Raw genomic sequence first — 22,839 nt, 5'->3', positions numbered from 1 at the left:
TTAAGTTAAGTGATCTCATCTACCTTTTGCCTCTGGGCTTTTTCCTTTTCTTTCTTCTGTGTATCTTGCTTTCACTCTTACTCTGTGACTGGCTGTTTGGTTAGGTGGCTGGGTGGCTGGGTGGCTGGGTGGCTGGCCTCAAGCAGCCTTCTCTTCTTTTTCTTGCTCTTCTATCCTTTTAGATTTCTCCTCCCATTTATTCTCTCTGCCTGCCAGCCCCACCTCTCCTTCCTCCTGATGTTTAGCTCTTAATTAGATCAATCAGGTGTTTTAGACGGGCAAAGCATCACAGCTTCGCAGAGTTAAACAAATGCAACATAAAAGAATGCAACACATCTTTGCCTCATTAAACAAATGTTCCACAGCATAAACAAATGTAACACTTTTTAAAATAATGTTCTACAACAATGATCAATGTAAGTGTTCAGCACAAGGAATCTATCTCAGGGCTCACTTGTATTCTGAAAAGTGTTAGGAATAGGGGAAGATTTCAGACTCCTAAGTACTAATCAGTCTCCTGAATTAGCATACTTCTGCTCATCTTTCTATAATTGATTACCCAGTCTTAGTCTTTCATACCCATAATATATACACTTAATGTAAATTAATTAACTGATAAATGAATCCAGATCTCACATTTTCCCAAAAAGCATATCAAGTAAATAGAACGATTGATTTTGTGTGTTAATATTCATATCCTTTCTGCTAGTGCAAGAGCATATTTTAGCTTGACAATAGCAGGTGCATGTCTTTGAGAATGTGCTAAGTTTTGTTTATATTTTCTATTTACATGGCCATATATGTATGGCCACCCAGTAATGTAAATCCTCAATAAATATGTTATAATTAATTTTTGTTTGACAGATTCTTAAAAGCAAATAAAATGCTTTGATGAAATCCGTGCCATTTTCTCCCTCCCAAATCCTTTCTTGTGGAATTTTGAATAAGAAATGTCCCCTAAGGCTCAGGGACTTGAAAACTGGTTTGCAGTTGGTGGTGCTGTTGGAGAGGTAGAGACTTGATGGAGAAAGTCTGACCCTGTGCAAGAGGAGGGGATTTGAGTGTTTATAGCCTTTCCCCTGTAATCTTAATTTGTACCCCTTAATAAAAGGGGAGGGGGATGTACCAGTGAATTCTGCAGTGAACTCATGGTGGCCACTGGAGCCTGTTCAGAGCTGGGCAAGGGCAGGTGGGCCAAAGGTCACTGAGCTCACACTGCAAAGCAGGCTTCCCCGGTGGGTACCAGGGAGGCCGAGGGTGGGATCTGGAACATTTTGGCTCATGGGTTAGCGTGGGCTCTGGGTCCGTGGCTTGGGCAGCAGAATGCAGGAGGGGCCAGCCCCTCTCCCTCTCCCAACAGGTTTTGTTTTCTCAGGATTATGGATAATTGTCATCTATTAGGGGTTGGTTATAAGTTCTAATAGGGTTGGGGTGGAACAATAAAGTTTAGACTCAGGAATCTCTTTTGAAAAAAAGGGGGGATAGATAGGATAGAATAATAAGGTAGATACTTGTAAACTAATTTTGTAACTATCAGCTTTAGATAATTTGCATTGGTATGGATTTTTCTATATGGATAAAAATGTAAAATTACGTTTCTACTTCTGTTTAAGATAATTTGTATATTGATAAAAATATGAAACTTTACTTGTCACATTGTACATATGTTTCTACTCCTATTTAAAATATCTTTGTATATTGATACAAATATAAATTATACTTGTCATACTGTATGTGTGTTCTACTTCTGTTTAGGATATTTTGTGTATTGATATATATTAAGGATATTGTTATCATATTGAACTATATATTTCTACCTCTGATTAAGATATTTTGTATATTGTTATAAATTCAAGGTCATTGTCCTTGTACTGTACATCTGTTTACTGATTATTTATTTTCATAATGTGAAATCTTAGTCTTTAACCTATTTAGGTTGATAAGAATTACAGATCAATAGTCACCCACTCTTGTCATACTTACAGTCATGTTAGTTAGGCCTTTGAGATACATAGATATATATTTCAGATGGATAGGTAATCTTCAGACACTTCATAGACCTAGAGTATATGGCATTTAAATGTTTTAGTAACTTAGAATGTTGTTGATGTGAGACACAGTTGCTCCTGGCATCACTGATCTACTCCAGAGAGGATGTTGGGCATTGAAGACACTCCATATGGAATTTGTCTTCTTGGCAAAAATGGCCTGTTGGGCATAGCACTGCCCTTGCCTCTACTGCTGACAGTAAGCACACTGTCCATTCTGGACAAATAAGACATAAGGAAAGTGACTGCTGAACCTTGCCAAGACAGGGTAAGACAGTCTTTCAAAATTTCCTGTTTCTGAAAATGGTCTGTCAGATATTCTAGGCCTGTAGTCAAAAGTGGATGCCCCAATATTGCAGAGAAACATTGGGTGACTGTCCAGACAGCCGACTGTCTCTGCCATTTCTTGCATTTTTCAGAAGTTGCTTGCTTGTACTTCCTGCTTACTCAGGTAATACTATTTTCCTTCTTAGGTCTTTGACAGGGTTGAAGAGTAGATGGTTACAATTTCATTCCTCTCATATCTTGGCTAGATTTAGATTCTTCAGGATTAGGACAGCTGTTGGTATAATCTCTGTAATTTGCCATTTACCTGTGGTCTAGACATTTAGTATGTGTTTCTTGCTTGATGTTGTTCTTGTTGGTGTAGTTTCATTTTTGTTTATGTTATTATTCTTTCTCCTGGACAATATTTGATAACTTTTCTTATTGTATATGGTTTTGTATTAGGTTTAGAACCTTCTTATTTAGACAAAAAGGGGAAGCATAGTGGTATTTGACCTTGGGCTATCTGGCCCAATATAGGCAGTGCTTCTTGTCTGCCTATGTGACCTCATGAAAGGGGAGAGAAGCGGGGGGGGGGGAGGAGGGTGTCATACTCCCTTGTGTGGTAAAGACTGGGTCAGGCAGCATAAAGCTTTCCAAGAACTCTGCAACGGGATTTACCACATCCTGTATTTGTGAATGTATTTCCCCATTTCACATCTTTTTTTTATATAATTTAATTTAGTTTTACATATTGGCCACGGATTCTCTTGTTCTTCCCCCTCCCGCCCCCCCCGCCCTCCCCCCAGCCCATCCCCCATTCCCTTCTCCTCCAGGGCAAAGACTCCCCTGGGGATTGAGTTCAACTTGGTAGATTCAGTCCAGGCAGGTCCAGTCCCCTCCTCCCAGGCCCAGCCAAGTGTCCCTGAATAAGCCCCAGGTTCCAAACAGCCAGCTCATGCACTGAGGACAGGTCCCGGTCCCACTGACTAGATGCCTCCCAAACAGATCAAGCCAATCAACTGTCTCATTTATTCATATCTTAATAAAACTCTGATACCCTTTAAACAGACTCTTGTGGATTTAGCTTACAGTCCTGCTTCCTCTTCCCTCTCTGCTTTGCACTGTCACATGAGGATGTGAGCATTCAGCTTCCTCTCCCACTTCCTAGCCTGCTGCCTGCTGCCATGCCTCCCTGCCGGGATGGCCTCTTGTCACTCTGGAAAACTTAGACCAAAGGAACTCTCCCTTCTACAGGTTCCCTGACCATGGTATTGTGTCACAACAGGAAAGTGACAGCTGCATTTCCTAACACTCTCTCCATTCTCCCCTCCTGGACTCATTCTTTGCTCTGCTTTCTGTAAACCCCTGTGTAGATGTAACCAACCATCTTATTAAATAAGAAACACAGAGCCGATTCAGAGAAGAAAGTCAAGAGGTCAGAGCTAAGAGCCTCACCCTTCCTGATTCAGGGATCCTCTTCAGCCAAGAGAGCTCTCCGAAAGGGACCTACTTCCTGTGTGTATGTCTTTATATAGTCTAGCTGTTCTGCCTTCTCATTGGTTGTAAACCCAAACACGTGACTGCCTCGTCACTGCCTGTATGTACCGCCCTCCAGGTCCTTAAAGGCGTGCGCCACCGCTGCCACACACTTGCTATGGCTCTAATAGCTCTGACCCCCAGACAACTTTATTTATTAACATACAATTAAAATCACATTTCAGTACAAGTAAAATACCACCACATTTCCCCTTTTCTATTTTAATAAAAAGGAAAAAAAAGAAAAAAGTTATAACTAACAGAAGAAAAACTATATGCAAAAGTACAATGACTATATACAATATATACAAGTAATAAATGTCTAAACAATGTCTAGTCCATTTGTATTTGACAAATTCAGAGAAAATAATTTCATTATCTATCCTATTTTGTTAAGTCCAAAATGTACCTAATTCACTTTCTATCCTAATTAATCTTTAACTATAACTAACTAACCTTCAACTATAGCTAACTAATCTTCAACTCCCTCAGAGACCCAAGAAGGAAATAATATTAGCTAACAAAAATGAAAACAGAAAGTGCATGCAAGCAACTTCCAAAAAATTTGTGAGTTGACAGAAACAGCCAGTTGCCTGGACAGTCACCTGAGGTTTCTCCGCAATGCTGGGGCATCATCTTCAGCCTATAGGCTTAGCATATCTGACAGATTCATTTGTGAAGTAGGATGTACACAAGGTCAACAGTTCAACCTCACATTTGGTGAGAGCAGTCCATGTACCAGAAACACCTGAATTCCACTAGTGTCATGTCATGATTCAGGATTTTAAATTCTGGAAATTGTTGTTGGTTTTTTAATTCAGCTGTCCATTCTTCTTGGCTGTGTATATATGGCTTCATCTCAGCATCCCGTTCTTCTCCACATCCCTCTGTCAAATGCCAGTCTACTATGGAGAGGCGTGAGCTTAGTTACTCTTCAAGAATAACTGTTTCAGCTGCTGTTCCATTGCACATCAGAAGCCATCAGCCACTGCCTGTTCAGCTGCCTTTGAAGAAAAGGGCACTGTACCTTTTTCGAATTGCGAAGGCCACTTCAGGGATGGTGTCATATTGTCCTGGCCTCAGAAGATGCCTTTTGATAAAGCCATAACCACACTTGTTTTGGCAAGAATCAGTAGTCCTTTGTTTCATGTCCTGTCTGTCCATTTTGTCAGCACTTGATTCGAGGATACTTTGTTGTCCAGTGGCTAACTTTTGCCACAATGAAAGTTAACTCCATATGCAGTTTCTTCAATGCCCATATTTTCTCTGAAGTAGATTGGTACTGCCAGGAGCCGACATGTCTCATAGTCATAACAAAAAAGAAAAATTTTCTAAGTTATTAAAACATTTTAAATGCCATATTCTGTAGATCTCTGAAGGGTTTGAAGATGACCTGTCTAAAATATATCTGCTCAATTTTTAAAACATATCTAATATGACTACAAGTTCTATTGTAATGTCTAACTACTAACTTTCATTTCTTTATATCCTAATAGTTGGTAATAATAACATTCAAGGATCAGAAAATTGCATTGTTAAATGAACAGTATAAGTACAATTAGAAATATACATATAGCATTTTCTAACAATATCAATTTCAATATATATAATTTGTATACAATATAAAATAATCCAATCCAATGTAAAGTATTTAAAACTAGTAATTGTCTTTTTCTTCTTCTTTCTTTCTTTCTCTCTTTTTTTTTTAAACAAGAACCTTAAATCTAATCTCCTTTGCTTAGCCTTTTTCCTAACCCTTGACAACAACTTGTAACCAACCCCCCTAAATAATGAAAATTATCCCAGACCCAAAACCCATTAAAAAGACCAAAAAACCACCCGCCCCACACCACCTCTTTGGGAATGTGGGCGTCGTTTTCTTAAAATTGCTTCCTGCTGGGTATGGGCGAAGTTATCTTCATCCTGAAAGAAAAATTTTAGGTTAATTGTCAAATTCTAGGAAAGGTAAATATATCCTTCATTATCCAGTCTGTGTATAATGCCAAAGTTCAGGGTTTATCTCAAGTCCTTATTCAAGTAGTCTTTGAGACTGGATCATCTCAGCTAGTCATCTCAAAATTGCTCTGAGCACCTTATAGTTCAAAGCTGATCTGTAGATGATGTTTGTCAGCTTAGTGATATTATTATTGTCCACATGGAATTGTTGTTGTTGTGGGGCCCCAACTTCTTCCTGGAGACTTCAGTTGATGTTAGGCCTGGCCGTGATTTCCTGCAGAAAACTGATAAGAGACTCGAACACAAAGACATATATATGCAGCTAATTGAAGCCTTTTTTCTAGAATTAATTAGTACTCTATATGACCATTCATATCTTAAAGTTTAAAATGTATATATAACTATATATCTATATATATTAATCTTGTAAATTTTGATATAAAATTTATACTTTAAGGAAAGTTTTAAAGAATCAGAATAGAATCAAAGAGTTGAGATTAGTAATAGAATAGTCCCTTAATTAATTTGGCTTTTCTCCTGTCCCATAGCAGAAGATGGCTCTTTTCTTCTGGCATGATACAGGGAGTTTGCATTTTCCTTTTAACAACATGCTTGAGTTTAAAGAAGGAGAGAGCCATTCTCCAACTCCAAAGTCAGCTTTAAATTTTAATTGAACTGGGACTATTAGAAGACCAATAGTGTTAAATCTTTAGAGAAAAGCAGAAACAAACATTTAGGAAGACATAAAATTTTTTGGATAATATATACCCATACGCCGTTTCACTCTGTTTCCTGGGATAGATGATTTGTCCCTTTTCTTCAGTTGTCTCATTTGTCCAGTGTTCTTCAGATTCCTTAACCTTCATTCTCCTAAAAGACAAAAACAAAAACCTTTCCCCAAGACTAATTTTGGGGATGTTCCTTTTTGGCAAGTTATTATCTGATTAAATGAAAAGACATGTGTTACTGGTATAAGTTAGTTTAAATTGGATGTTCATGCTGGTTGAAGAACTATCACCTCCTCTAATTAAGAGGTTTCTCTTGTTCAAATCAAACCTTTATCAATTTTGATGGTACCCACAACTTATCTTCTCCTGTAGAAACAAAAGCAAAACCTCGTCCCCAACGTAACACATACCCTGGTTTCCATTTTGAGGTCAGCACATCCTTAAAGTATATAGGCTGATTTAATTCTGTAGTTTTTTCTATTATTCAGTGTCTCTCTGCAGCTGTTGTTCCTTTCTCATTGGCATTAAGAAAATTCAAAGTTAATAGAGCATTATGCCGTCTATTTCTGGGGGTTTTTGTTACCCCTCTCTGTTTATTTAGCATATCCTTTAGAGTTCTGTTTGATCTTTCTATAACTGCTTGACCTGTAGGATTATGTGGTATGCCTGTAATATGCTTTATATTGTAATAAGCAAAAAACTGCTTCATTTTAACAGAGACATATGATGGAGCATTATCAGTTTTGATTTGTGCAGGTATACCCATGATGGCCATAACTTCTAGCAAATGAGTGATTACAGAATCAGCTTTTTCAGAACTCAAAGCAGTTGCCCACTGAAATCCTGAATAAGTATCGATAGTGTGGTGTACATATTTCAGTTTCCCAAATTCTGCAAAGTGAAACACGTCCATCTGCCAGATTTCATTCCTTGGAGTACCTTTTGGGTTACATCCAGCTGGTAATGGCGTTTGATTGTAGAAGGAACAAGTAGGACATTTCTTTACTATTTCTTTGGCTTGTTGCCAGGTTATGGAAAAATCCTGTTTTAAACCTTTACTATTGACATGATGTTTTTTATGAAATTCTGAGGCCTCCAGCACATTTCCTATCAATAATTTATCAATCTCATCATTGCCTTGTGCTAGAGGGCCTGGCAGACCAGTATGGGATCGAATGTGAGTTATATATAAAGGATGACTCCTTTTCCTGATTGTATCTTGTAATTGAATAAATAGTGAAGTTAATTCTGAAGCATCAGGGATAAATTCTGCAGTCTCAATATGTACTACTACTCTTTCAGCATACTGAGAGTCAGTTACTATGTTGAGAGGTTCTGAAAAATCCATTAATACCAACAGAATAGCATACAATTCTGATTTCTGAACTGAATTATAAATACTTTGAACCACTTTACTTAAATTTTCTGATTTGTAACCTGCCTTTCCTTGTTTGTTGGCATCTGTATAAAATGTATGAACTCCAGATATGGGTTTTTCCCATACAATTCGAGGCAAGATCCAGTCAGCTCTCTTTATAAGATCAATTCTATCGCTTTTGGGATATTTGCTGTTAATTTCTCCCAAAAAATTACTGCAAGCTCTTTGCCAAGGTTCACTTTCTGTCCATAATTTTTCAATGTCCTCCTTAGTTAAAGGTACGACAATTTCTGCTGGGTCTATTCCTGCTAATTGACGAAGTCTCAATTTTCCTTTCCAAATCAAGTCAGAGATTTTTTCCACATAAGTTTTTAATTTTTTATTTGGTTTATTTGGTAAAAATATCCATTCCAATATAATATCTTCCCTCTGCATTAATATTCCTGTAGGAGAATGCCTAGAGCGTAAAATAACCAAAATGCAATCCAGCTTTGGATCAATACGATCCATGTGCCCTTCATGTACTTTCTTTTCTACCAAAGCCAATTCTTTCTCAGCTTCAGGTGATAATTCTCTTGGACTATTTAAGTCCTTGTCACCTTCTAAGGTTTTGAACAAATTATTCAGTTCATCATTTTTTACCCCAACAATAGTTCTTAGATGAGAAATGTCTCCAAATAATCTTTGAAAGTCATTAAGAGTCTGTAGTCTATCTCTCCTAATTTGCACCTTTTGGGGTCTAATTTTTTGTAGCTCTATTTTATATCCTAAATAATTAATAGAATCTCCTCTTTGTATCTTTTCAGGAGCAATTTGTAATCCCCAGCAAGGCAAAATTTTCTTTACTTCTTCAAACATTCTTTCTAAAGTATCTGCATTTGAGTCAGCTAGTAAAATATCATCCATATAATGATAAATTATAGATTTAGGAAATTTTTTATGTATCACTTGCAATGGCTGTTGTACAAAATATTGGCACAAAGTTGAGCTATTCAACATTCCCCGTGGGAGGACTCTCCATTGAAATCTTTTAACTGGTTGAGAATTATTATAAGTAGGCACTGTGAAAGCAAATCTTTCTCTTTCTTTTTCTTGTAAGGGTATTGAAAAGAAACAGTCTTTTTTTTTTTAATTTATTTTGCAATACAATTCAGTTCTACATATCAGCCACGGATTCCCTTGTTCTCCCCCCTCCCGTCCCCCTCACCTTCCCCCCAACCCCCCCCCCCCCATTCCCATCTCCTCCACAGTCTTTTAAATCAATAACTATGAGAGGCCATCCTTTTGGTAACAGAGTAGGCAAAGGAATTCCAGATTGTAGGCCAGGTCTACCTAGCATTGCCCATGTGTGCCGGTGTTTAGGGCCATCTACTGCAGCATGGGTAGGCTCTCAGGGGCCACATGCTTAAAGAAAACTGGCTCCCCCTCCCAGCAGCCATCAACTGCCAGTAGCTCCTCAGGTGGGTGTCAGAGGTCATGTCTGCCTCTCCCCTCCATGCAGGGATCTTCTCTGTCTTGATCTTGAACAGGTGTTCCCATGTTGTCACACTGCACTGCATTCCTGTGTGTCACTGTCCAATAGTGACAGGAGAACCCTGTTTTGTTGCACTTGTCCACAGCCTCTGGCTCTTACAATCCCTCTAGACTCTTTCATCCTGATCCTTGATCCTTGGGAGGAGGGGTGTGATACACAGATGTCCCATTCAGGGCTGGATCCTCTGTAATCTCTCTTCTCTGTATGTTGACCTGTGGTGGGTCTGTGTTAACCACCATCTCCTGCAAAATGAAGCTTCTCTGATGAAGGCCTGAGATATTCTAATCTGTGAATATCAGTACAACTCATTAGAAGTCAGTTTAATACCACATCCATTCAGAAGAACAACAGTAGATTCTCCTCTGTGACCTGGGACCCCACTAGCCACAGTGTCAGACATGATTTCCATCTCATAGAGCAGGCCATAAATACAATCAGAAAATGAATGGTCGGTCACTGCTGTTGTATTTGTCTGTCCACTGTCCCCTGTGTACTTCCTTCCCCCAAGGAAAAGATTTGCAAAAAAGAGTCTTTTGTGACGGTCACTGTCCTTGAGCACGCTTGTAACTTCAGCCCATGTTTCCGGGGACCCCTCTCCCATAATTCAGCATTTCTAACTCACTGCCCATACCCAATCAAGATGAAAGTCACCACAGACAGGAGACAAATAGAAATTGATGGAAAGTTCTGCCCCATCATATTCAGAATTGGACTCAGTGTCCCCTTACAAGCCTGTTGGCCTGGACATAGACTAGTTTATGCAAAGGAAGCCTTGGCATTCTGGTTCTTAGAACTACAAGTTTCTATTTCGATCCTCCTGTCTCTACCTCCTTAGTACTGAGATTAGAGGCCTGTACTACCACACTTGGTTTATGGACCTTGTGCATGCCAGGCAAGCATCCTGCCATGAACCAAGCTGTGTTCTCAGCCTCATCCACTATTTTTTTTGTTTGGTTGGTTGGTTGATGTTTTTTTAAAGACAATTTTCTCAATTCCTAGGAGTGGTGGAGACTGTCGTCAGACTGGCCTCAAATATAGAATAGAAACTCTGGTCTTACACATGTAAGCACATGAGTTTATGTATAAATGAATTTTAATTTCTAGTTTCTGAGGTTAGTCATGTATAGTGTATGGTGTTTCAGAGAAAAGATTAATAAAACCCATGCCTAAAGCACCAATAAATAAAATGTCTAAGATTCCTGGGGCTCCTGTTGGGGTATGGTGATGTGGTTTTCACCTCCCTCATTGCTGGGGTGCTGGACTCCCAGGGCATAGGCCAGTAGACAAACATGGTGCTGTGGACCAGCCCATCTGTAGGAGATGGGCTCTGCTGCCATCCCAGACCAAGGACCCCACAGCACAGCGGAAACAGCAAGGCCTAGGATCCATGTCAAGGAGTTCTGCCCATTGGTTCTGGTCCTCCTACCTCAGAGTATAGAAGGGAATCCTAGACACCTTCCAGAGCCCAGAATTGCCTGAGCATTGTTAGGGAAGATTTAAAAAAGTGAAATGCGGTTTACAGTGACTCCAGTGCATTGGGTGGAGGTTTAAAGAGGATTGAATGTGTAAATATAAATAAGGTGGACAGAGCCCATGTGACCTCTCTCTTTTTCCCTTCTCATGAGTGATTATATATTTAAGGGGGAGAATATGGGTGCACAATAGAGTTAGTTTATCCTGAAAATATATGACTGGAAACTTGAATAGGAGTACAGGTGATATTATGATGTTAAACTGTCTCCTGGACGTCTCCCTACATTCTGTGAAAAAGTTTGGCCTTTGTTTGGGGGTGGCCTGTCCCAAACCACAGCTCTCCCTGATGCTGTCTCTCCTGTTGCTTGCCAGCCTTTGCACGTTGGTTTCCCTGTCTGTTTTCACCATGGAGAAGTCTTGCCCCCTCCATTTCATATGCATCCACAATATAATCTTTACTTTAAAAATGAGAACAAAGGCACCATTGAATGGAATCTGGGAACTGTCATTCCTCAGTACACTGGTGCACTCTCCTGTGGGGATTCCTCTTGCCCTGCTCATATCTTGCTTCAACAAATTGGCGGACAGGTCACTGCCTACTTTCCAGCAGCAAGCAGTTCTCTACCAGCTTGAGGCTGGATGGCTTGTTCATCCATAACCAAGCTCTGCCTTCACCTTGAAAGCACTTTGGTTTTACCATAACTGGATATGAAAGATAGATATGATAGTTTTTTCCTGATATACACTTAAAATCTTAAAGAAAATCTGTTTAATTACTTAGTCTCTTAAAAATAAAACTTCAAAACTGTGGCTCAACACTTGCCATCTTTAAATGGTTACTAAATGAAGTCAGTCCTTGGCTTCCCAGCTAGCCTGTGGAGGCCACTGATTGCCAGGACTTAAAATGAAGTCCCTGATTATAATACACACTCATAACTTCCACTGTCAGACAGAAGCCTACAGAGCCCTTTATGAACTATGTTAATTGTCTACAACAAAGTATAGAAAAACAATAAAGAAGTTGCTATTGCCTATTTCTTTCATTATTATAATCAAATGCAAACTCTTGATTATTAAAATAAATGATTAATCAATAAACCTTCATTCCATGGATCTAGCTCCTCTTACTATTGCTGATATGATAAAAGCATGCCAAAATGTAGGCACCAATAAAACAAAAATCTCAAATTCTAGCAAAATCTTATGGCCTCTAACATGTTCAAATGTGAAAAAATAATGCCATCCTTTTCCTGGAACTGATAGGCTTCTTACTGAGATAATTAAACACACCAATGGATTCCAACAGCAACAGCAAAAACTCTAAACCAGCGTGTTATTGTTATGGTTTTAAAAGATTTCTACTTATTATTATTCTCTATCATGATGATACAGAGTTGATTTGTCAATGCCTGCTCTCAATAGTCAAACAAACATGCCCCATGGAAGTTTTAAAAAGTAAGATTTTTTTTTAATGTCATAAGAATGTAAAGATAGGGTTGGGTGTGGTGAAGAATGCCTTTAATCCCAGTGTAGCACGAATCTTAAAAGGTCTTATAAATAAAAACAAACCTGGAGCCAGGTATTGGGGTGAACGCTGAAAGATCAGAGAAACAGAACAAGCCACATCCAACCTCACCTTGCCAACTTCTCAGCTGATCTTGTTTCCTCAAACTGGAAGCCTCTGTGTCCTCATCTGAATTGATCTCAGCTGAACTACTGCTAAAAGCCTAAAAGCTTAAAAAGCCTAAAAAGCTTCTAGTTCCTGGTCCTCACACCTTATATGCCTTTCTGCTTCCTGCCATCACTTCCTGGGATTAAAGGCGTGTGTCTTTTCCAAGCAACACATGAGATCTCAAGTACTGGGATTAAAGGTGTGTGCCACCTTGCCCAGCTTCTATGTCTATCTAGTGGCTGTTCTGTTCTCTGATCTCAGATAAGTTTATTAGGGTGCACAATATATTGGGGGACATAATATCACCACATTCCAGCACTCAGGAGGCAGAGGCAGGCAGATCTCTGTGAGTTCAAGGCCAGCCTGGTCTACAGAGTGAGTTTCAGGACAGCAAGGGCTGCAGAGAGAAACACTGTCCCCAAAAAAGGGGGTGGGTGGGGAGAACTTCTTTTGAGAACATGATGTCTTCAGAATCACTTGGAGGCAAGACTGGGGAAGATGGGTTCTTGATTAATGATTGATGTGGTAGGTCTCAGCCCACTGCAGGCAATACTACACTGGGAAGGCCATCCAGGCTGAGGAAGCCATGGGGAGTAAGCCAGTAAGCAGCACTCCTCCATGGTCTCTGCTTCAGCTCCTGCCCCCAGGTTCCTCCCTTCAATTTCCATCTTGGCTTCTCTTGATGATAGACTGTGGTCAGGATGGAAAAGCTAAATAAACCCCTTTTCCCCCACAGTTTTGGTCAGGTCATGGTATCTTCATCACAGCAATAGAAACCAAACTTAACTGGAGGCTAATCAGGTGTGTGCCAAACAGATGTATGTATTAAGGATGTGTAACTTGCCAAAAGAGAAAAAAGGGGCTTGGAAATAATTAAAAACCCACATGGGAGATCTGAACTGAAGCACTTTGAAGGAATCCAGATGAAATTCCACAAATATCAGAGAATCAAGTAACAACTAAAGGAAAACTATAGTATACACATAGTAGGAATGCACACCTCCTCAGATGGATAGAGGCCTCCTCCCTTCCCCATGCTGCTGCTAGAATAATGAAGACTACCTTAGAGTAACTCAGAACTAAACAGATTTGTTTAAGATTAAAGTCGCTCTTAGAAGGACTGGGGGCCTCTCTCCACATGAATGTTACATGTCTCTTATCTTTGGGAGTCCACAGCCCTTCCCACCAGGGAAACTAAGGTCAGTTTCTCAGTTGTGTCATGGCTCTCTTCTCCATTTTGCTTTCTTTTAGGTAACAAAGTTTTCACCTAGACTCCTCTGCTAAAATTTCCAGCCTGTGCTTTCCTGCTTGGGGACCAAATACTGCTAAAAAGTCAAAAAACAAAACAAAACAGAAAACAAATTGAAAGAGACCTGGGAGGCCCCTTCCTGTGCCGTTAACTGAGAGCACAGTCCAGAAGGTTGAAGAGGTGGGACACTTTATACCCGAGAGAAAGGCTGCTGACATCATTGCCCAGGGGAAATGGGCAAGCTCAGCACAAGGAAAATCATTAAAATTAAGATTGAAAAGTATTGTTTATTATTTTTTAAATGATAACCAAAACTTGTTAATGTCACTAAAACAGATTTTCTAACAGTCCAATTTGATTAGTGTATAGTCTTATCCTTACTTAAAAAAAATATAAACAGAAATCTTTCTTAGATAGACAAGTACGTGAGTTCCAAATTGTCCCCATTAGATCATCCAGGCAGCCTTTAAAATTAATTCTCAGAAGGAACCTAACAATACCTCATTACCTAAAGGACATAATGTTGGTAGAGTTCACTTTTTTTTAACTTTTGATAAATGTGCTTATAAAACTGATGTATAGAATGAATACTTGGGTAAACTGTGTTCACTGCACAGCACATGTGACCAAGGAGGGATTGCTACACTTGTGTGGCAGGACATCCCCAGGTTCAAGTGTACTTTTCCTTTGAGTGGGACCCTAGCCCTACCAGAGGAAATGGCATATTGTCCTCTTTATGAGAGAAGGACTCATGAGTTGGTAAAGTTTGCCAGAGTCTGTTGCTCTTGTTCCCAGATGTGCAGACAGGCCCACTGAAAGCCTATTATCAATAGAGAAGATGGGATTGATTCTCTCACAGTGGGTAGTGATACCCTCAATGGTTGATGATACCTCTAGCAGTTTTCTTGTTCAGAATTGTTCGGCTAATCTGGGTCTTTTGTATTTCCATGTGAATTTTAGTAATGTTTTTTCAATGTATGTGAATTGTATTGTATTTTTTATGGTGATTGCATTAAATCTGTTGATTGCTTTTGTTAGGGTGGATATTTTCATATTTATCCTACTGATCTATAAGTATGGGAGCTCTGTCTATCTTCTAGTATCTTCAATTTCTTTTTTTCCCCAGTGTCTTAAAGCTTTTGTACAAGTATTTCATTTGGTTAGATTTATTCCAAGACTGTCCCTTCCTCTTCCCCTTTTTTGAGGTTTTTCTGAATGAGATTGTTTCTGTCATCTCTTTCCCATTATGATTTTAATTTGTACTTAGAAATGTACTATGTTTGTCATGGTGTTTTATCACAGCCACAGGAAAGGAACTAAGACAACTGGTTATTATACAAAGTTTCTAAATGAGACCTGAAAACTAGTTACGATGCCAAATGTTGTATTTTCTGTAGAAGCATTTGGTCAGGTGCAGTCTGCATGCACACACACAGTCATTGTTTTGCATATTCTACTGTACTTAAGACTACATAGGACAAGGTTTGTGTGAACTTCAGAGCTCTTCCTTGTTATTCCTTGTTCATCATTCACAATATCTACATAAATTAGATATGATGAGGAATCTAAAGAGGACTTTAAATAGGTAGGATGGATATATTTGAAGTTTAAAGGATGTGCAAAGATTACATGCCCTTTTAAAGATAAACAACATAAGCATCTGAGGGTTTGGCTCCTGCAGAGTGGGGTGGCAAGTCCTTTTGAAAACCACAGAGAGGCTTGGCTTTGCAAAGAGTAAAGATTTCTGTTTAGAGCTGACCGAAAGAATATTTTAAAGAGCTGATCTGAGCAGAAATGATCAGAAGGATGAAGGAGTCTTGAAGATGGAGGATCTTGTCTAGAATTCTTAGTCACTGGACTCGTTCTAATTGGTGTTTCTGTTCTTTGTAGTTCATCTCAGGTCTGCAACTATTTTACACGAACTTCTTGCAGGACCTCTCATGGATTCAGTACTTCAACATTCCTCATTATGGATTTACAGTAAGTTGTCCTGTCTGTCACTGTCCTTGGGGTCTCCAGCTGTAGTAACTGAAATGAATCCCAGCCAAGTACTTCCCCCACCTGTAATTTCTAACCAGCTGCTCCCCAGGATTTTCCTTCCAGGAGCAAAAGATGAGAACTTTCCTGTAATCCTACCCAAAGGTCAGTGAGTTATCTGGGGTTTTCCTCCGTGAAATGTTATTTGAGGGAAATAAAGGGTGAGAAAAATCCCAGAGAAAAGAGGAAAGATAGATGGTATGATGAAAAGCATACTGTTGTGATTCTACCCAATAAGGAAATAATGAAAGGATAAGGGACTAAGATAAATACTTTATATCAGGAAATTAAAAGAAAGAGAAACCATGTGATACCCATAGACTTTGTGAAGCTTCTCTCTCATAAAGTGTGTCTTAACAGACTATCTTACTCCCATAATCACAATTGGTTTTGATGAAAACAAGCAAGAATATATTGTTACTATAAATCAATAGGAATTTATTAATTACAGTGTTTACATTGTTATGGACTCTGCAGAGAAGGAAACGCCTGAGATAATCTCCTTAGAGAGTCCACCTCTTAGTAGTTGCAAAACACCATCATTTTGATCCTAAGTCTCTTGAGTGTGGGTGAGGGGCACTGCTTTTCTGGGCAGACTGAACTTGGTGGGGTTTTGTTTGTTTCAATTTTTTTTTTTTGAAAATTGCAGTCAAGATTGAACATGAAGTTATAGCCCTGTTTATTCTTTGGAAACTTATGAAATATTAAACTATTTGCCTTTCTCTGTTTTTGTTTGTGTTACAGGCTTTGCAGCACAGTGCATTCCTGGGACAAAACTTCTGTCCAGAACGTAACACAGCTGAAGTCAGTAGATGTCATAACTATGTGATGTAAGCTTGAGTTCATTGTCATAATGGGGACATACAATGCTGTTAGACTTAGAGGGGAAACCATCCTTTCGGGATTAACACTCCAGTTCCCTAGAGTGAGTCATTGTAACCAGTGCACAAATGGATGTGTTTTGATCCTACTGCTCCATGGTGTAGATGATGTGCAGAAAGGGTTCTTTGGGCCTTTTAAAAATGGTTTTTGGTACCTTGATTGTGGATTTTAGTTCCTTGTTTCAGAACATTTGAGCTTGACCTAGACTGTTCTGATAGTTTAGCAAGGACACTCAGTTTCTACATGTATAGATTATGGTACCTGTGAGCAGAGGCCAAAAATGTCAGGGCAGCAAGGCTAAAGTGAGTAATCTTTGCTTGCCAGATTTCAGGGTCTTTCCTCTGCCTCAAACACTTCAAAAAATCAAAGATGTGTGTGTGTGTGTGTGTGTGTGTGTGTGTGTGTGTGTGTGTGTGTAAAATATCCTATCAGAGGATATGTCCTGCAATGAAAGAAACACATATTTCAGTATGTTGAAAAATATAGTTTTTTCAACATTCTCAAGGAAATACCTTTTTTCCATTTAAATAGAAATAGAAATTTAAATACCATTTAAATAGAAACAAAGATTTTTTAAATAAAATTAAAGTGTATTATTTTCAAGTTACAATACCTCCCCTTTCTATGATTTCTGTCATTGATTTGATTTTGATATATAAGTGAGAAAGGAACATGCTTATATGTTAAATCTCTAATGGATGTTCAAAATAATAATGAATAATAGTAACTTGAATTATTTTTGAATTACTGATAAGAAAACAAATATGGGGGGATATCTTATTTCCTACATCTCCTCTTTCCTGGCGTGATCTGTCATCCTAAAACAAATTCCTTACCAATTTCTTGTCAGAAGGATGAAGATGGGTAAAGTGAAACCAGAGGCAGGCCATCCACAGACCTCATACTCACTAAAGGATTGTCCTCACAAGAGGAAAATAAATCTGCCCTTTCTGTGGATTTGGGAACTTTTAAATCCTAAGAGACACACAGAGATGGAGACACGCAGGGATGGAGACACACAGGGATGGGGACACACAGGGATTCAGACACACAGGGATGGAGACACACAGATATGGAGACACACAGAGATGGAGACACACAGGGATGGAGACACACAGGGATGGAGACACACAGGGATGGAGACACACAGAGATGGAGACACACAGGGATGGAGACACACAGAGATGGAGACACAGAGATGGAGACACACAGGGATGGAGACACAGAGATGGAGACACACGGATATGGAGACACACAGGGATGGAGATACACAGGTGGTAATTGTAATATATCCAGAGCTTTTAGCAGCAGCTGCTTTTCTAAGCTGTGTAAAGGCCTTTGCATCCCTTTGTGCTCCAACTGCTACCCAGGCTCTCTCTGTAGCCATGGACTACTGGGGATGTTCCATAGCTGAGCTCTTAGTACAGGATCTGACAGCAATGAACTGACTCCTGGCAAAAACCCTTAGTCTCTCTGGTCCTTGGTCTAGAATTTGATGCTGTGTTTATTGCATGAATGTCTACTGAGTCAGCAGAACTGCACAAAGCTTTGATCTCTTGGAGTGTCTGTGTGTCTACTTCAGGAGAAACAAGTCCTTCATCCATGCCTTTGCCCTTTGAGGAGAGGGCAGCATTGTAGATTTTGAAATGAATGACACCTTGAAGACAATGAAGTTGGACCTTAGTATGACTCTCTAAACTCGGCCAAGTTTACTGAGCCTACTTCCTCTTTGCTTTTAAATAGATGTGATAGCTACGCCTTTTTAAATTGATTTTGAAATTAACAAAGGGCCCTGATTCAAATAGGTTAGACTGACATAATATATAATAAAAGTATAAGTACATCATTACTACCATCAATTAAATATAAAGAAGAAATTTTTAAAGATGTGTTGAAACTATGAGTTCTTAAAAAGAAGCAACAGTTAATGTACTGAGTAAACTTTGACATTATTTTTGTGTGTGTTGAATTACAGATGTACTGGTGAAGAATACTTGATAATCCAGGGCATCGATCTCTCATCATGGGGCTTCTGGAAGAATCATGTGGCCTTAGCTTGTGTAATGATTATCTTCTTATCAATTACCTATGTGCGGTTATTAATTCTTAAGAAAAAGAGACATTTTTAACTCACTCTTCCACTTTCTTTGAATTAATCTGATATTTTAAAAAAACTAAAACTTTTCTGGTGGCCATGTCAGAGGAGCAGCAGGTAGGACTTGAGTTTTAAGAGTTTGGCCCACCAGAATGTAAGGCACTGATGGGTGAATCTTGGATAGAAAAGGCTCTGAGGGCTTTGGCTTCAGAATGTCTCTTGCTAGTGCTGTGCCTTCACGTGTTTGCTACTGCCACTTTTCTCTGTTATCTGGCATCATGTGAATAGGGGAAGGCGTTCCCCACTGCCTTTAATGTAGTATGATTATCTCATGGAAATATCTCTTTCTACTGGGCATTTTTACCTGTGGATTATTACGAAGATGATTTCCTCTTAAGCTGTACTGTTTCACTGAACTAATGATTTTATACAATATTAGTGGTAGTTTAAATAGAATTTTGATGATTAAGAGTTTTTACCAAATGAAGTGAGACATTATTATGAGGTTAGCTTAGTGGGAATATTAATATAGGTAAAAGTGGGATATAGTGTTGCCACTGCCCCTGATAAAGCAGAGGCTGCAGAGCATAGAAATTATCAACAAGGAGGTGTCACACAGCTAGGACTTATGAGTTTTCTTGAGAGCCCTATTGACTGTGGCTTAGGTTAATGATTAAGGAAAACAGTCTTGTCCCAGGAGTTAACTCAAGTTATTTTGATATTGGGAAATGTGTTCATGGATTTTGGTGTGCAACATAGCTAAAACAAACTTTAAATAATACCTCATGTAACTAGAAAACAAAGAATTGGATAGTTAAGATAATTGGGCAGAACTCTAAAATATGAAGAGTGAAATAGTAATTTGTTTTTCTGGCAATTATAAAACTACTGTCTGTGTAAGCAGTTATGGCTGAAAAGCTCTTGATTTATGAGAATTCTAAAACATAAATGTGTGGTGGTATTTTACTTGTACTGAAATGTGATTTATTTGTATGTTAATAAAGTTGTCTGGGGGTCAGAGCTATTAGAGCCATAGCAAGTGCGTGGCGGCAGTGGCACACGCCTTTAAGGACCTGGAGGGCGGTACATGCAGGCAGTGACGAGGCAGTCACATGTTTGGGTTTACAACCAATGAGAAGGCAGAACAGCTAGACTATATAAAGACATACACACAGGAAGTAGGTCCCTTTCGGAGAGCTCTCTTGACTGAAGAGGATCGCTGAAGCAGGAAGGGTGAGGCTCTTAGCTTTGACCTCTTGGCTTTCTTCTCTGAATCGACTCTGTGTTTCTTATTTAATAAGACGGTTGGTTACATCTACATAAATGTTTACCTGTATGTGGGTGCTTGGGGACAATTTGTTTTTAACCTGTAATGAGTAAAATGTTTAATTCATTAAGGGAAATGGGAAACATGTTTTTTATACTTGTATTCATTTTAATCATTCAGTTAAAAATAGAATATAACCACATTGTAATTTTTATATTCCTGGAAAGATTCTGGGGTATATAAGCTGTAAGGGAAGAAATAAAGAAGTTAGAAGGAAGTCATCAGGAAGTAGTGAGAAGGAAGTCATCAGGAAGTAGTGAGAAGGAAGACATCAGGGAAAAGAAAGAAGGGAAACGTCAGGGTAGAAGAACAGAACAGAAAAAGGATAGAGTAGAGCAAGCAATGGAAACAATAATAAAATGAAGAACTAAGCTTTGACCCTCAGAAAAGTCCTAGTGTGTCTGTTTGTCTGTCCAGTAGTTCATCTCTGCATCTCCTCTTCAGTTTCTCTAACCTGCTGAAGGCTTGCCACCCATCAACACCCTAGGTGAGAACCTGACATGTTGGAGATGTGTGTGTGTGTGTGTGTGTGTGTGTGTGTGTGTGTGTGTGTGTGTGTTTCCCATTTCGCTGGCTCCAGAGAGTTAATGTTTACACTCTCAGATAGAACAGTCAATGGAGTGATTAGTCCTTAGATTCCATGGCTCACCTTTAATCCCTGGCCTGCTGAAGGTTGGATTCTACAACATCAAAACTTTATTTCCCTGTAAATCCAGCCAAAAAACCATTAACTGGAGTTGTTGGTTCTATGCTAGAAATTTTCAACAGTTGTTTAAAGAGATGTGATTACTAACTGTCTTCTAAATATTTAAACTTCTACTCATGGACAAATGCTACAGCCAACTTTACCCAAAAACATTCCCACTGTAATGAACTGTGGTGAATGCAGAGACTCATGGCTGCTCCAGGTACCAGAGTGAGTGACACTTGAGTGTTTAACCCTAAACAGGACATGTATACCATCTCCTCTAAAGCTTAGGACAGTGTGGAAGAGTGGTGGAAGGAGTACAGGAGCCAGAAGATGAGAAGAAGGGTGGGAAATGCTATATTGTGGGCAGGACACACACAGTCATTGCCACTCTGGTCCATCTCACAACATCTACAGCTGCCTGCACAAGACTGGATCCCTCATCAGCACAGCAAGGGTCAGAGAGGGACTCAACAGGACCATACTCCATTCTGCTGAACTATTGCTACTGGGAAATCATGGGAGAGAGGCAGTCATTCTGTGAGTCTGTATACTCACAGAAGAGCCAGCTAGGCTTCACTGGATATTCTAAAACCCAGGGTCACACAGACAGCTCTGGTTAAACTCTGTGGGTCATGAGACAAATCCAAAGATATGAATGCAAGAAAGGGACTTGTAAGGAGGGGCATTTGAAGGGGTTGGAAGATTAAACAGAAAGGTGGGAGGGAGGGAGAATGGCTGAAATACATTATATACATATATGGAATTGTCAAGTTTTTAAAATAAAAATCACAAATATAAAAAAGGAACTTCTTGTGTACAGTTTCTAATGAAGACTTTTTTCTACTTGGTTTTTGATATTCTGTAAATCAGCAATGGTTATATTTTTTAAATTTACAAGATAGTAACAAACTAAATTATAAGTGAGAGAGTCTAAACTCTGAGGTAATGTTATTAAATATTGCATGTTACTTCATCTCATTGATAATAATTATGAGAGGAAATCAATCAAATTTCTTTTATTTGGAAAAGAATTTGTCCCAGAAAATCTTACATTCTTTACATTTTTACATCTTCATCTTTACAGTGAGAATATAAGCAATCATCCACCAAATGTAATAGCCAATGAATCCATCTTTGGCCACTATCTGGTCCATAAAAATATATTTATTCTGTTTTAAAAGCATAGTTCTAAAATATGTTTAAAAAATATGTTAATTCTATGATTAAAACAAATCAATGAACTTGGTGTGGTGGTGTATGCTTATACTGTCATCACTTAGGAGGTGGGAAGATCAGGAGTTCAAGGTCATCCTCAGGTAGATCATATGTTTGACGCTAACCTGGGCTAAAAACAACACAACCTCAAAACAAAACAAAACAAAAAACAAAGAAAGAAACAAAAAAAACCCACACATAATGAATGACCATTAAAATGTCTTTGATGAGCTCATTAAATAAGATTTATGATGGTGTCTTAGAGTTCCTATTGCTTTAGTGAAACACAGTGACCAAAAAGCAAGCTGGGGAGGAAAGGGTTTGTTTGGATTATACTTCTACATCACTTCTCATCACCAAAGGATGTCAGGGCAGGAGCCTGGGGGCAGGAGCTAATTGCAGAGGCCATGGAGGAGTATTGCTTATTTACTTGCTCATCATAGCTTGCTCAACCTCTTGCTTATAGAAGGCATAACATGCCTTACGACAGGATCTTATGAAGGCATTTCCTCAGTTAAGGCTCCTTCTTCTCTGATGACTCTGGTTTGTGTCAACTTGTCATAAAACCAGCCGGGACAGGTGGATACTTCTCTGTGGTGATGTAATGGCTCAGGAGTATTGACTGGGGGCTTTGACTATAGTTGCCATATGAAGATAGGGTTCTTGTTATATGAAATATCCCTTGTGACATTTCAGGAGGACTTTGATCAGAAAGTCACTTAAACTCCAGGTTAACTCAGTGGTAAAGAAT

General features: G+C 39.0%; 1 protein-coding gene across 3 annotated transcripts in view; it reads left to right on the top strand.

Annotated features, from left to right (window-relative positions):
* Nucleotides 1–21,956, top strand: part of LOC128108693 (ATP-binding cassette sub-family G member 3-like) — a 77,072-nt gene extending 55,116 nt beyond the window's left edge. For 2 of the 3 annotated variants that reach the window (XM_052735592.1, XM_052735596.1), the window contains 3 exons: nucleotides 15,732–15,821; nucleotides 16,623–16,708; nucleotides 18,736–21,956. In XM_052735592.1, coding sequence (XP_052591552.1) covers nucleotides 15,732–15,821; nucleotides 16,623–16,708; nucleotides 18,736–18,889 — 330 coding nt within the window. In that variant the 3' untranslated portion in view covers nucleotides 18,890–21,956. Of the gene's footprint in view, nucleotides 1–13,843; nucleotides 14,034–15,731; nucleotides 15,822–16,622; nucleotides 16,709–18,735 lie in introns of those variants that run through there. The other variant, XM_052735593.1, reaches the window with a different exon arrangement.
* The last annotated feature ends 883 nt before the right edge of the window (nucleotides 21,957–22,839 follow it).

The sequence above is a fragment of the Peromyscus californicus genome, unplaced genomic scaffold (assembly GCF_007827085.1).
Source record: "Peromyscus californicus insignis strain IS unplaced genomic scaffold, ASM782708v3 Scaffold_13__1_contigs__length_99412109, whole genome shotgun sequence".
NCBI classification, from domain to species: domain Eukaryota; kingdom Metazoa; phylum Chordata; class Mammalia; order Rodentia; family Cricetidae; genus Peromyscus; species Peromyscus californicus.
This window is presented reverse-complemented; position numbering and strand designations above follow the sequence as displayed.